The sequence below is a fragment of the Zasmidium cellare genome, assembly GCF_010093935.1.
Source record: "Zasmidium cellare ATCC 36951 unplaced genomic scaffold M409scaffold_27, whole genome shotgun sequence".
NCBI lineage: Eukaryota > Fungi > Ascomycota > Dothideomycetes > Mycosphaerellales > Mycosphaerellaceae > Zasmidium > Zasmidium cellare.
This window is the reverse complement of record NW_022986971.1, coordinates 375,479-388,336: the sequence shown is the minus strand read 5'-3', so window position 1 is coordinate 388,336 and position 12,858 is coordinate 375,479. Positions and strand designations below refer to the sequence as shown.

The 12,858-nt window shown below is 54.4% G+C and overlaps 6 protein-coding genes across 6 annotated transcripts; 3 read left to right on the top strand and 3 right to left on the bottom strand.

The window, feature by feature from the left end:
- Positions 1-56: 56 nt before the first annotated feature.
- Positions 57-1,317, top strand: M409DRAFT_68087 (uncharacterized protein; the record flags this gene model as incomplete). Its single annotated transcript, XM_033817684.1, has 2 exons — positions 57-1,181; positions 1,234-1,317. 2 exons carry the CDS (start codon positions 57-59, stop codon positions 1,315-1,317), a joined length of 1,209 nt encoding a protein of 402 aa, XP_033665106.1.
- Positions 1,318-1,846: 529 nt separating this feature from the next.
- On the top strand, positions 1,847-2,264 carry M409DRAFT_25558 (uncharacterized protein; the record flags this gene model as incomplete). Its single annotated transcript, XM_033807746.1, has 2 exons — positions 1,847-1,888; positions 1,947-2,264. 2 exons carry the CDS (start codon positions 1,847-1,849, stop codon positions 2,262-2,264), a joined length of 360 nt encoding a protein of 119 aa, XP_033665105.1.
- A 270-nt stretch (positions 2,265-2,534) lies between these two features.
- Positions 2,535-6,033, bottom strand: M409DRAFT_68086 (uncharacterized protein; the record flags this gene model as incomplete). The annotated part of the gene is made up of 2 exons (XM_033817683.1): positions 2,535-3,341; positions 3,397-6,033. The coding sequence occupies 2 exons, from the start codon at positions 6,031-6,033 to the stop codon at positions 2,535-2,537; spliced, it is 3,444 nt and encodes a 1,147-aa protein (XP_033665104.1).
- Positions 6,034-7,604: 1,571 nt separating this feature from the next.
- M409DRAFT_31608 (uncharacterized protein) lies at positions 7,605-8,164 on the top strand (the record flags this gene model as incomplete). The annotated part of the gene is made up of 3 exons (XM_033810236.1): positions 7,605-7,787; positions 7,874-7,995; positions 8,104-8,164. Coding segments are annotated over 3 exons (366 nt in total), but the record flags the coding sequence as incomplete, so codon positions are not given.
- Positions 8,165-8,645: 481 nt separating this feature from the next.
- Positions 8,646-9,699, bottom strand: M409DRAFT_68084 (uncharacterized protein; the record flags this gene model as incomplete). Its single annotated transcript, XM_033817682.1, has 3 exons — positions 8,646-8,784; positions 8,841-9,388; positions 9,472-9,699. 3 exons carry the CDS (start codon positions 9,697-9,699, stop codon positions 8,646-8,648), a joined length of 915 nt encoding a protein of 304 aa, XP_033665102.1.
- Positions 9,700-10,355: 656 nt separating this feature from the next.
- On the bottom strand, positions 10,356-12,676 carry M409DRAFT_25554 (uncharacterized protein; the record flags this gene model as incomplete). Its single annotated transcript, XM_033807745.1, has 3 exons — positions 10,356-11,953; positions 12,008-12,083; positions 12,137-12,676. 3 exons carry the CDS (start codon positions 12,674-12,676, stop codon positions 10,356-10,358), a joined length of 2,214 nt encoding a protein of 737 aa, XP_033665101.1.
- Between the last annotated feature and the right edge of the window lie 182 nt (positions 12,677-12,858).

Below are 12,858 nucleotides of genomic sequence, written 5' to 3'. Positions count from 1 at the left end.
ACACCGTCTACATGCCTTTGAAGCTGAAGCTGACCGTTCGTCCCCCAGTGCAGGGAATGCTGAACAAGCTGCACGGCCAACCTGAGAGCTATGATCGCAAGAGCAAATATCGCATGGGAAGGACCTTGGGCGCGGGTACCTATGGTATTGTCAAGGAGGCCGACGGCCCAGCAGGAAAGGTCGCCGTCAAGATCATATTGAAGAAGAACGTCAAGGGCAACGACCAGATGGTGTACGACGAGCTGGAGATGCTGCAAACCCTACAACATCCACACATTGTCAAGTTCGTCGATTGGTTCGAGTCGCGCGACAAATACTACATCATCACCGAGCTTGCTCAAGGCGGTGAGCTGTTCGACCGCATCTGCGACAAGGGCAAGTTCACGGAGAAGGATGCCTCTCAAACAATACGGCAGGTCTTGGAAGCTGTGGCCTACCTCCACTCCAAGGACGTCGTCCACCGTGATCTGAAGCCCGAGAACCTCCTCTACATGACGCGCGATCCCAACTCAGATCTTGTCCTTGCCGATTTCGGAATTGCCAAACATCTTGACAGTCCAGAGGGTGTATTGAAGACAATGGCTGGCTCCTTCGGCTATGCCGCACCGGAAGTCATGCTCAAGAGGGGTCATAGTAAGCCGGTCGACATGTGGTCGTTGGGAGTCATCACCTATACCCTGCTCTGCGGTTACTCTCCTTTCCGATCAGAGTCGCTCAACGACTTGATCGACGAGACGAGGAATGGCCGTGTCGTCTTCCACGAGCGCTACTGGAAGGACGTCTCCAAAGAGGCGAAGAACTTCATCCTGTCACTCCTCAAGCCAGATCCTCACGACCGAGCCACAAGCGAACACGCCCTGAAAGATCCATGGATCGCAGGCAAGGGCGCCACTGACCACAACTTGCTGCCAGAGATCAAAGCATACATGGCACGTTGCCGTCTCAGGCGAGGCGTGGAACTTGTCAAGCTTGCCAACCGTATCGAGGCACTCAAGATACAGGAAGACGACGAAGACGATGTTCCTCAGGAGGCCGACGTGCCAGCAGATGCCAAAACAGCGGCTGCGGAAGCTGGCCACACTCGACACGATAGCAACGCGAGTCTCAAGCCGCCGGAGGACCATGAACCACAGAGAAAGAGGAGTTTGTCGAAGTTGGCCAAGAGTGCGATCTTCAGAGAGGTAAGACTACTAACCAACCATACATCTGATTCATACTAACGTCATATCCCAGGTGGTCCTTGCCAAGGTGCGCGAGATCAAGGCAGAGGAAGAGAAGCAAAAGACGATCCAGGACGCAACGGGCAAGACCAAATGAGATCATGACTTATTAGGCAGAGAAGTAAGAGAGTGAAAATCCGGCGTTCGAATGGTGCAAGCCGCAGATACCTACGGGAGAGTATGGAACTTGACTTGCGGCAGTTGGTCGGTATCGTCAGTGTTACTGCTTTACAGATACCACATAACATGATCGATGAATGAAACTGTTGAAGAGCTTCATCGAGTGCCGTTGCCAATAACCTTACCCCTCCAGCAGTACCGATATATAACAGACTCATCAACCTCGCAAAAGAACTCGGAAGTAGAATATCAAGTGCAGTCTCCCATTCGAACAACAAGTCCAATCGGACATTCGGTAACAGGCTTTTACCCAAAGCAGCAGGTGGGTGCAGCCATGAGTGAATTGCCGAGCAACCTCATCGCATCGGATCAAGCTCCAGCCCGTCCAAGCTCTCGCGATGGTCAGCTAACATCTATCCTGAGACGTCACCTCCTCTCTCTCTCCCGCATTCCACCCTCTCCACAAAGCCAACAACAACCCTCTCAACGTCTGCTGGACACTTCAGATGTCGAAACAACCTTCGTCGCAACAACAGTCTACGAAAATGGTGCTCCCATCCATCCATTCCCCTCGGCTCTACTCTGCTAACATTCCATGCTAAACAGTCCCTCCAAACCGTCGCCTTCATCCTCGGCACCCTCACCGCAACCGGGGGCATAACAGGCTACGTGCGCGCGGGCTCCATCCCCTCCCTCGCCGCCGGCTGCACCGTCGGCGCTCTCTACCTCCTGGGCGGCTACCGCATCCAAAACCGCGCGACGTACGGCGTCGAGCTCGCGCTGCTGGCGAGTGTGGTGTTGGCGGGGAGTTCGATCCCGCGGGCGATCAAGACGGGGTTTAAGCCGCTGCCTACCGGGTTGAGTGTGCTGGCGAGTATTGGGTTGGTGCAGTTTGGGTTGGCGTTTGCGAATAGGTCGAGGTAGATTGGTGGTGAGGATGAGGATGAAGAGGTGGGATTTGGTGGAAGAAGACGCGATGTATACGATACCAGCTTGTTAGGGAAGAGTCTCAGCTCTCGAGAGTGGGGGGTAAGGGAATACTAGGACGATGTATGATCTTTCAGACACTTGAGACATTCATGTTGTCGTGTCATTGCCCAGCAAAACTTTTGAGTATTTTGACATATCTGTTGACATCTACACAGTCACAGATTCTATGGGTTCATCGTCAGATCATGATCTATCATCATTTCCCTACCACGCGATCCTCGCAATGGGCCCCTTGGGCCACGTCCTCACAATCACCTTCCTGATCTCATCCATACACAGAATGCCCAAAGCCAGCGGTACAGGAACGAACCAGAACTCGATAGGAACACTTCCAGTCCCGAACAAGCTTTGGATACCAGGCTCCTCAGTGACAAAGACAGCGATGGAGATCGAAATCACCGCGCTCAGCAACAACCAAGGATTACGACGCTCCTTCCTGATAGGGTCCGCCTGGAGGATGGACAGTCGTTTGTTGCGAATCGAAAGGATGTTTCCCAGCTGGAGAATAACCAGCGTGACGAAGTAGACACTTTGTCCAACGGTATTGAAATGCGTGAGTTCGTCCTGCGTATAGCCATGGAAACCAGCTGAATAGCCCTCAAAGACGAACCAGAGATCTCCAACGGGGATGCGAGCGTGCCGCCAGTAATACAAAAAGTACATCGAATGCGCACAGAGCGTCTCCATGACACCGATGAAGAGGTACGACTGCGCGTAAATCTTCAGATTGATCAAATGGTCCTTCTTGACGTTCCTCGGCGGCTGGTCGAGGAGGTCGAACTCTTCTTTCTCCATGATCAAGCTCAGGGAGAGGAACAGATCCGTGAAGACGCAGATGATGATCATGAGGAAGGAGGAGAGGGGAAGGGGCACGCCGAAGAAGACGTTGAGGAGGACGGGCCAGATCTCGGACCAGGAGCCTGCGGGGAGGAGATAGGAGATGACTTTCTGCAGGTTTTGGAAGACGAGGCGGCCGAGGCGGATGCCGGTTATGATGGAGTCGAATTGGCCCTGAAAGAGAATGTGTTAGTGGTGGTAGGTATGCCGGGGGTTGGGAAGTGCTTACCAGTAGCACGAGATCAGCGGCTTCAAGAGCAACATCACTTCCGTTCGCCATGGCCACGCCGACATCTGCGGCTTTGAGGGCTGGGGCATCGTTGACACCATCACCAGTGACGGCAGTGGTGCTGCCACGCTTCTTAAAGTTGTCGATGATCAGCAGCTTCTGCTCGGGACTGCAGCGAGCAAACACAATCTCCGTGTACGTGCAAGCGAGATCCCAGTCTTCGTCCTGAAGAGCGCTGATCTGCGAGCCTTCGAGCAGCAAGCGCTCGTTGCTGTACGATGTGTCCTTCACGTCGATTGCTGTGACTTCCTTGCCGATGGACGAGCTACTCCTTCGTCTGCTCGTCACCGTCTCGAACGTATCGGGATCACGTTCGCCGGTGAAGATGCCAACTTGTCGAGCGACAGCTGCGGCGGTCAAGCCGAAGTCTCCAGTCATCATGAAGAAGCGAATGCCGGCTCGTCGACAGGAAGCGACAGTGGCTGGGATCTCTGGCCTGGGAGGGTCGAAGATACCGACCACGCCAATGATGGTCAGATCGGCGAGACATTTGTCTAGCATCTCCTCTTCCAGCGCGGTGGAATCGAGTTGAGCAATGGGTGAGTATCGTCTTTGGCAGAGCATGAGCACTCGCTCAGCATTGCGGGCAAGCTTGGCCTGCAGGGTCGAGAACGATTGTTTGGCTTCGGCATCAAGAGTGCAGACTTGGCCAGTCTTGTAAGAGAGGTAGTTGATGCAACGAGGGAGCAAGATATCTGGGGCACCCTTGACCAAGGCCAGATATGACCCATCGTGCTTCTCGGCATCCTTCTGGTCATTGTGGAGGGTCATCATGAACTTGTTCTTGGAGTTGAACGGGATATGGGCGGCCCGTGGCAATGCCGACTGAAGAGTTGTCAAGGCAGACTCTGCCGACTCTGCGAATCGAAGGATCGCACCGTCCGTCGGGTTGCCATGGGTGAGGCGCTCTTCCACGGGCTTGCTCATGGAGACAGGATCAAAGGTTGCCTCGTTGCATAGGAGCGCTGCTCTGTGCAGATCGACCAACGACCCGTGGACGTTCTTGTTCTTGCTCATCTCTTCTTTGGCCTCGTCACTGGTCATGAGTTCATCCACGAACCCAACGCTCTTGACCGTCATCTTGTTCCAAGTCAACGTGCCAGTCTTGTCCGATGCAATGACATCGACACAACCCAGCATCTCAACAGTACCCAGACTCTTCGGCAGGACATCAGCCTTCTTCATACGGCGAGCAATCATCATAAGTGTAAGAGCAACGGCGACGGGCATTCCTTCAGGGATGAAGGCGACCACACAACCCATGACATCGTTCAGCATGCCCACGGTGTTGATGAACTGGTAGTGGTCGACACGCAGCCAGCCAACCCAGGTGAGCAAGATTAAGAGTGCCAGAAAGAGCGTCAAAACGCAAATGATCTTGACGAAGCGATTGACTTCTTTCTGAATCGAAGTCAATTGATCGGGAACATCAGTCGTCGCAGTAGCAATGCCGCCCATGACACTCTTCGCTCCAGTGAAGACGATCACACCAGTGGCAGAACCATTGGTGACGGTCGTGCCCATCAACGCAATGTTTCTCGTCTCGAGGAAGTTGTCATTGGTGTTATCAAGCGAGCCTTCGATCTCCTCCGATTCTCCTGTCATGGCTGAACGATCGAAGCGGACGTCTCCAGATATCGACATGATGCGCATATCGGCAGGAACTTTGTCACCGATCGATACACGAACGACATCTCCGACGACGACGTTGGCTGTGGGGATCGTGGTGAAGCTGCCCTCTCGCAAGACAGTAGCGTCAGAAGGAAGCATGTCCAAGATCGCATTCATCGTCTTACTCGTCGACCAATCTTGGAAGGCCGAGAATCCAGCTTGCAAGAAGATGACAATCAGCACGAGGATAGCCAGGCCGAGATTGTATGGCTGTGGGTCAGGGTCTCCTAATGGTCGCCAGCAGATGAAGAAAATGATGACACCAATCCACAGGATTGAGCAGAAGCCCCCGAAGATGTAGCCCAGCAGTCGTTTGAGGTAGTTGGGCTTTCGAGAGGGCAGCACGTTCTTGCCTTCCTCGTGGAGTCTCTTCGAGGCGGCATCGTGGCTCAGACCTTGTGAGGGAGATACCCGGAACCGCTGGTATAGACTGTCAATGGGGGCAGTGTGTTCGTCGGCACTGGCGAATGTCCTGATAGGCTTCTCACGCACGTCTTCTTTCTTCTTGGACGGAAGGGCGAACGGGAGGCCCAAGACCTTGGAGTGCTTCTTCTGCGCTTGTTTCTGATTCTTCTCCAAAGTCTCGCTCACGTCCTTGGAAGCCGAGACTTGGAACGACAGAGTTCGGAACTCGATAGGAATCGTCGCGTTCTGAGCGTTGTACCGGCTCTGGACGCTGCGAATGGAATCCCGACTGGCAGAGCGGCGACGACTGTGGCTGCGATTGCCGACCGAGACACCACGACGGTGACGGTTCTGACGGCGAATACGTTCGTCCTCATCGTCGTCGCCCCAGGCAATCTGGGTCTGCCGAGTAGGGAGTCGGGCGTCACCGGCAGCTTCCTCGCCATCGTGGACGCCCTTTTCACTGATGTTAGCATCTGCTGTCCATTTCGAAGGATCCATGCCCAGGCGTAGATCGATTCGAAGAGAGATCTGAATGAGATTGCCAAGAGATGCAATCCGTAGAGATAAGAAAGGTTGTATCTATTAAGCAATAAATGGAACTCTCGTGGGAGACATGCAGCGGCCATGAGTGAGGAAAGCTTGCTTGGCGCTAGCACATAATTCCCTCACCCCCAACCAACATGAGGCATTTATCGATCATGGTGACCACGCTGTCAAGTTTACGTAAATGGGCTACCGTTTCGAAGGTTGGTCAAGGTTCAGACGTATAGGCGAACGGCCTTGGATGCAACGTGGCGTCTGAATCTTCGCTTTACGCGCAAGTGGTAGGTCGTCTAGGATCGAGGCCCTGGAGAATTTGCTTGGAAGGGGCGGTGATCCATGACCTCGGAATTTGATGAGCGTGTTGGTGTTGGTCAAGTCGCCATTGATCAAACGCTTATGCTCGGTCTAGAGAAGAACCGAAGCTGAGAATCGACGACGCTCTTCGACAGTGGTCCCTGGCCTGCCTGAGCAGCGATTGCTGGACGCCTTTGCATCATTGTTGAGCACTTCCGTAATGAGAGCAAGGCGACCGGGTATTTTCCTGCTGGGTTGTATTTCTCAAGGCGAGCGATCAAGTTCACATCAGCTGTTCTGGCATTTTCATTCACTCACCTGCCAAGGCCTCGCTGGAGCCCTGTCGCTTTACGTCGGATTATCTGGTCGACGGCCAACCAGGGGCTACCAAACCGCATAACAGCCAAATAGCAAAGGAAGCCCAGGCAGAGACGTGTTTTATTCAGTTCGCCTCATCGGGCGAAACAAGCAATTCGAAACTCTCGTCATCGTTGTCTTTTGCAGATAGAAGCAACCCGCCTTGTCAGTTTCATAAACGTCCCATGAATTAGTCGGGTAGGTATTTTCTGCCTGATACGCTGAAGGTTATGTTCAACAGCCTTGTCGAGCGTGTTCGAGGATAGCAATACTTGCACTGGAGGTACTATATGGTGGCTTGGAAAGTTCGACTCGGAAGACTCAGCGCAGAGAATGATTTTGTGACTCTCGCCACCACATCTTTGAGGATCGGAGGTATGTGGTTGGCCATAGCCATGGCTGGACCGCTCAATGTCCGTTGTTCTCAGACTCCCGATGATGTTCAGAGTGAAGTTCGTTTTTGGCCGAGTCTGTACTTGCACGTGGATAGGGCCCAGTCACCCATTAATGCGCAGGTAGTGAGATTGATACCGGGCCATTCGATGGTCGAGATGTGAGACCTTCTTACGGATGTTGACATTGTTTCCCTTGAGTTGAAGTCTTGTGAACTCCAAAGTCCCGTCCTTTCACAAGCAAGCAAGCTCATTCTCAAAACCAGTGGGACGCCTTGGCCATCTCCGCAAGGACAGCTTGCCCAATGGCTTGGCATCCATGAGCTTCACATGTCAACTCCAACATCACGCCCTCCCTCACGACCACCTCTTCCACCACCACCCTCCTCACCAACAACAACGACAATGCCACCCAAAAAGGCCTCCTCCGGCGCAACGCCATCCCCCGCCAAACCCTCCACCACCACCGCCAACAAAACCACCCCAAACCCCAAATCCGAACCCTCCATCCGCAACCCGCACGACGCCCAACAAATCCTCCTCCAAATCTACAACAACTACCTCGGCCGCACGCCACAGAGGACCAAACTCCTCGATGCCTTCATGTTCTTCCTCATGGTCGTCGGATTGATCCAATTCGTATACTGCGTTCTGGCGGGAAACTACGTAAGCCTCGCTATACTCCACCCCTGGGAAGGGAAGAACAGGGGATAAAAGAGCATGTACTGATTGATGATGTGGTGGAATTATAGCCCTTCAACGCTTTCCTGGCCGGTTTCAGCGCGACGGTGGGACAATTCGTCCTTACGGCTTCGTTGCGCGTGCAGACGAACCCGGAGAACAAGAGTGAATTTGAGGCGATCTCGCATGAGAGGTGAGTGTCATATATCTGCCCCTTTCGAAGTCGTGGACATGTTGGGTTGGAAATTGGATCTGTATGGAGAAGAGGAGAATGTGGACAGCTGACGTGAGGTGTGAATAGGGCATTTGCGGACTTTGTCTTTGGGAGCATGATCCTACATTTCTTTTGCGTCAACTTCATCAATTAGGCAGTTGGGGAGGTATTCAGGGCAAAGGAACAGAGCACCAGCTAAGAATGGACGAGGACAAGAGAGGTTGTAAAAGTTAGATCAGAAGAACACGAAGTCAGCGAGGATATCTGGCTTGTTCCAAATGAGTGTACAACAGCTTCTGTATCAAAAGAGCCTTTGACATGATGCTTTATACCGGGAAAAAGAGACGAGGGCATGCTGTCATGAAAACGGTCTGTATTTCACATCTATGGGCTATGCTCCCTGACTTCTTCATAAACGTCATGCTTTTTTGGCCTGTGATGAGTATGCTCATGATAATCCCACCTGCACTGCAGTCCATCTTCTCTCACACCTCAGTTGTCGCACACACTGTCGTGACGGCCGTTGGCGAGCAGTTCATTTCCTCGCATTGCAGCTTTGATCTCATGTGGCATGACCCATCTACACGGCTCTTTCACATTAGCATGGCTGTACACAATGGAGCAACTGCTTACGCCGAAGCTCCAGAGATGTAGAACCACTTGTCAATGCTGGGGTCGATTGGTGCTGGAGCCTTCTCCTCGTGTGCTGGAATGTTGAGCTTGGAGGGGTCGACACGGTCGTTGCTGTTTGGAACGGAGACGTTGGTGCTGTGAGAAGAGGCGTTAGCTTGCGATGCGTGCTTGATACAGAATACTCCACTCACAGGTTGATTTCACCCTTTGGAGTCTTGCCCGTGATGAGCTTCTCCCAAGCTTCGGCACACTCGCGCACAATGTCCATAGCATACTTGCGGTTCTTGCACTCGCCAGAGAAGGCGAACTGGTTCTCAGGCTTGCCGTCTGGGATCTTGTAGATGCGGAACCACTCGTTGGTGGCACGGAGGAGACCTGGCAGGTGGCGCTCGACGTCCTCGATGTCGTTCAAGCGTGGGGCGAGCGGGTCGTTGACATCGATCACAATGATCTTCCAGTCAGTCTCGCCCTCATCGAGCAAGGCCATGACACCAAGGACCTTGACCTGCTTGACCTCACCAGGCTTGGCGACGAGCTCGCCGATTTCGCAAACATCGAGAGGGTCGTTGTCGCCCTTCTGCTTGGTCTCTGGGTGGGTGACATTGGGGTCTTCCCAGGTCTGGGGGAAGGCACCGTAGTTCCAGAGGTAGCCCTTGTGGGGGAAGCAGTTGCGGACGAATCGCAGCTTGCCCTTCTTGGTGTCCTGCTTGATTGGGTTGAGCTCTTCGTCCTTGGAGATCTGCGAGAGAAGGCTGGTCAGTCAATGGGCTCGTGGAAGCTCAACGATGGGGGAGCTCCGGGTGGCGGTGAGGGCCAACAAACCTCCTGCTTGGCGTTGGTCCAGCGGGGGATCTCGACGATCATGTTGAGGACGGTCTGCTGCTCATTGGCGTAGAGGGGGATGTCGTGGAACGGCGAGACGGGGACGCCATCCTTCTCGATGTAGATGCGGTGCTCGAGCGTGTGTGCTGCTCCAATCTTACGGGGGGTGTAGACGGAGGGGGCCTTAGGGTCGTAGCCGCCGCGGGTGGGCAGCGTGGTCTGGGCCATGGTGGACGACGGCGATGCGGTTGCTGATGGGGAGTAGGAGCTGGCAAAGGCGTTTGCAGAGGCGGAGAGGTGGTCAGAAAGTTGTCCGGAGCGAGAATGCACCTGTCTCTGAATTTTGTTGACGTTCGTGGTGGGGCCACCCCTGCCAGGGTCCGACGCACCTGCCGCCATCGAGAAGTCGCGGTCGCGGGGCTGAGGGCAGGAGCGCCGCGTAGCAGCAGTCACGGCCGGCGTTGTTGGGGGGCGTGCCTGCCAACGAGCAGCAACCGCGCGTTTCAATACGCTCGAGGGCGACGGGGCGGTGTGCAAGCGTAGCGGCAGCATTCAGATCACGGCAGCAGCAGTACAAGAAGCATCCACCAGGCCGAGGTGGTCACAGCCGGAGGATTGAAGCTGTGCTGCTTCATCGAGACGACAGAAAGTCTGTCGACTGGGTGCAGGGTGCGCCGTCGTGTCCATTCGCTGATGCCATCATAGCCGGATATCGCTCGGCTATCGTCAGCTGTATAGGGAAGAGCCGGAACGCTGAATCAACCACATCAATTGAATCAATCCGGATGAATCAATGAAAAGGACAATTATGGAGTGAAATGTTTGCTGGTGGAACTTCAGTGGGTATTGTAAAGCACATCACAAGACGACGATCACCACTATCATCAGTAGAGTACATTAGGTTTCCAGAAGCCCTTCATGCCATCATCAGGCTCTTCAACTTCATCTTCTCTACCTGATTGTAGGAATTCAGAGAATCTATCAGTCGACGGATTGGTGAACGCTCCTCCGTAAAGAGCATTGCTCAAGCCTTCAGGAGAGCCTTGGGACCCGCGATCTGCTCCAATTCCACCGAAGCTCGCAATAGGCTGCCTTGCTGCTGGGTCGATGTAGAACTGCTCCTGTTCGGATGGCATATGTTGATCGAGCTCTTCAACTCGTCTCTCGTCCGTATAAGTGTAATGATCAATCGGCGGTAGATTTGACCCATCGTGGACATGGCCCGGCATCTCGTCCTGCCCTATCGAGTGTGTTTGGTTGATCGTGAGAGTGGCTTTCGAGGTTGGCCGCCATATCGGGTCTGCATTCATGGCTGAGGCAGGTAGTGGCTGAAGGGGCCGTCGCTCCAGAGGTTTGTGTTGTTCAGCTGTTCGACTGAAACCTCGACGAGGTACCACTGCGTAATCACTGGTACTTGCAGCATTGCTTCTGCGCGCATGTGATGCCGGCCTGTACCCAGAGTCCAGAATGTTGATGTGCCCTTGTTGATCCTCGCCCTGCCTGTTGCGTTGTGTCGTCGTCTTCAACCGATCTTGCTCTCGTTGCTGATCGCAGGTATCATTGCTGACTGCGTGGAGGGCTCGCCGCAAGACGTCGCTCGTTGGAGTCTCGCTCCTGTCTTGTGGATTGTTGGGAGACTGCTGCTGTAGTGACGGTGAACGTTCATCAGTTCGACCTTCGGCCCTGATTCTGAGGACGTCCGAAGTACGAAAGTCGCGGAGCGCCTTATGGCCGCCGAGTTTAGATGAGTAGTCGTCGTCGTCAAGATTGGCGTGCGGTGCTGGTAGAGGATCAGACGAACTGCTGCTGGTGGACTGATCGGGAGTGCGCTTTGTACGGGGACGCGCGATATTGCTTGGTGGAGCGTATCCTTCAATGTGCCCTTGCCCTTTGACTCGGTTGGTCCCGACCCATTCACCACCCGGCTCATCACTCTCGACGTGTGTTGTCCGCAGTTGATTCACGCGACGGCCTTCTTGCCCCACGGAAGGTACACGCTGCGAGAATCGGCGTGTTCCTTCCTTGATTGTGCGAATGCGTTCGTTCTCACGATGCTCGGCAACGGGTATTCTCTCATGGAGTGGAACGGCAGACTCGGACCAAGTAAGGTAACTGGTCGGATGATGCGTGTTGCTTTCGTGGCTGGGGCCCTTGCTACCAAACCCAAGAAATGGCTTCTCCGGCAAATCAACGTCAGCTCGATTATGCCTCAATCCGATATCACTCGATGGCAGTTGTTGCCGTCCTCTGCTACGATGGACGGCCTGGTTCGCGGCCTTGGTCGAAGGTCGAGCATCTGGTCGTCTGCTGAGTGCCCCTTCAGGCGTGGGCTTCTTCACAAAGTAAGCAGATATCTCCTCTTCCCTCAGCCGCTGTTTGGACTTCTTCGACTGCGTTTGAGCTGCGCCGTCAAGGTGGACCTCGTCCTGGTGTTCTTGTGGTCGCTGTAAGAACTTCATCTCGTTGAAGACCAGATCAGGTACTGCGCGAGGTCAGAACAAGGCGTAACAGTCTTTGCAACCTGGGTATCACTCACATCCTTGACCATTGGTCGCAACAGGCGCCGACGAGCGCCCATGCTTAAAGATTCCGGCATTGGCATCTGGCCGAAGCTAGTATCAACACGTTAACGCTGAATGAGCAGCCACGAAGAGGGAGCTCTCACTGTCAATCGCTTGTCCTTTCGACCATTCTTCAATTGAAAGCTCTGAATCAGACCAGTAGCTTTCGCAACGTCTGCGCTTTGGTGTGACCTGCGATGCTTCGACTTCGATTTGCGGTCATCACGCGCCTTCCGTCCATGGTCACGCTGCTTGGGCTTCGTTTCGTATCGATCTGGCTTCGTCTTGTGACGTGCGCGCCTCTCGAACGACTTGCTCGGTATCTCCTTCCCGCTCGATTCCCTCACGTGTCGGTCCTGTGATGCGTGGGACGAGCTGCGCGAACTCGCAGCGGCAGGTTGCAGGTGTCGGGCATGGTCGGGGCTGGAGGAGGACCATGTGGCAGCCTTGTGCCGTTTTCGACGACGATGGTGTTGCTCAGAGGGTGGTGGCTCGCTCGACGTTCGCTTCCTCGCGTGACTGTGTTCTCGTTGCTTCGGGCCTGGTGGTCGCGTTGGCTTCAAGAAGGCCGGGAACCCTGGGTGTTGGTCGTCGTCCGGCGGCTGCCTATCCGCGGTGGTCTGGAGCCAGTCGTGGATGTCCATCGGTAAGGGGCATATCGTTGCTGGCGGTGCCGGCCAGGGTGGTCAGGCAGTGACAGATCGTAGATGGGCAAAGGCGATGTCGCTGGCTGTTGGCCGCCCAAGGCAGGGAGGGCTCACCGACATTCAGAACCAGAGTCGTTCGTCGCACAGAACCAGGTAGGCCTCACAGTCAGCAAACACAA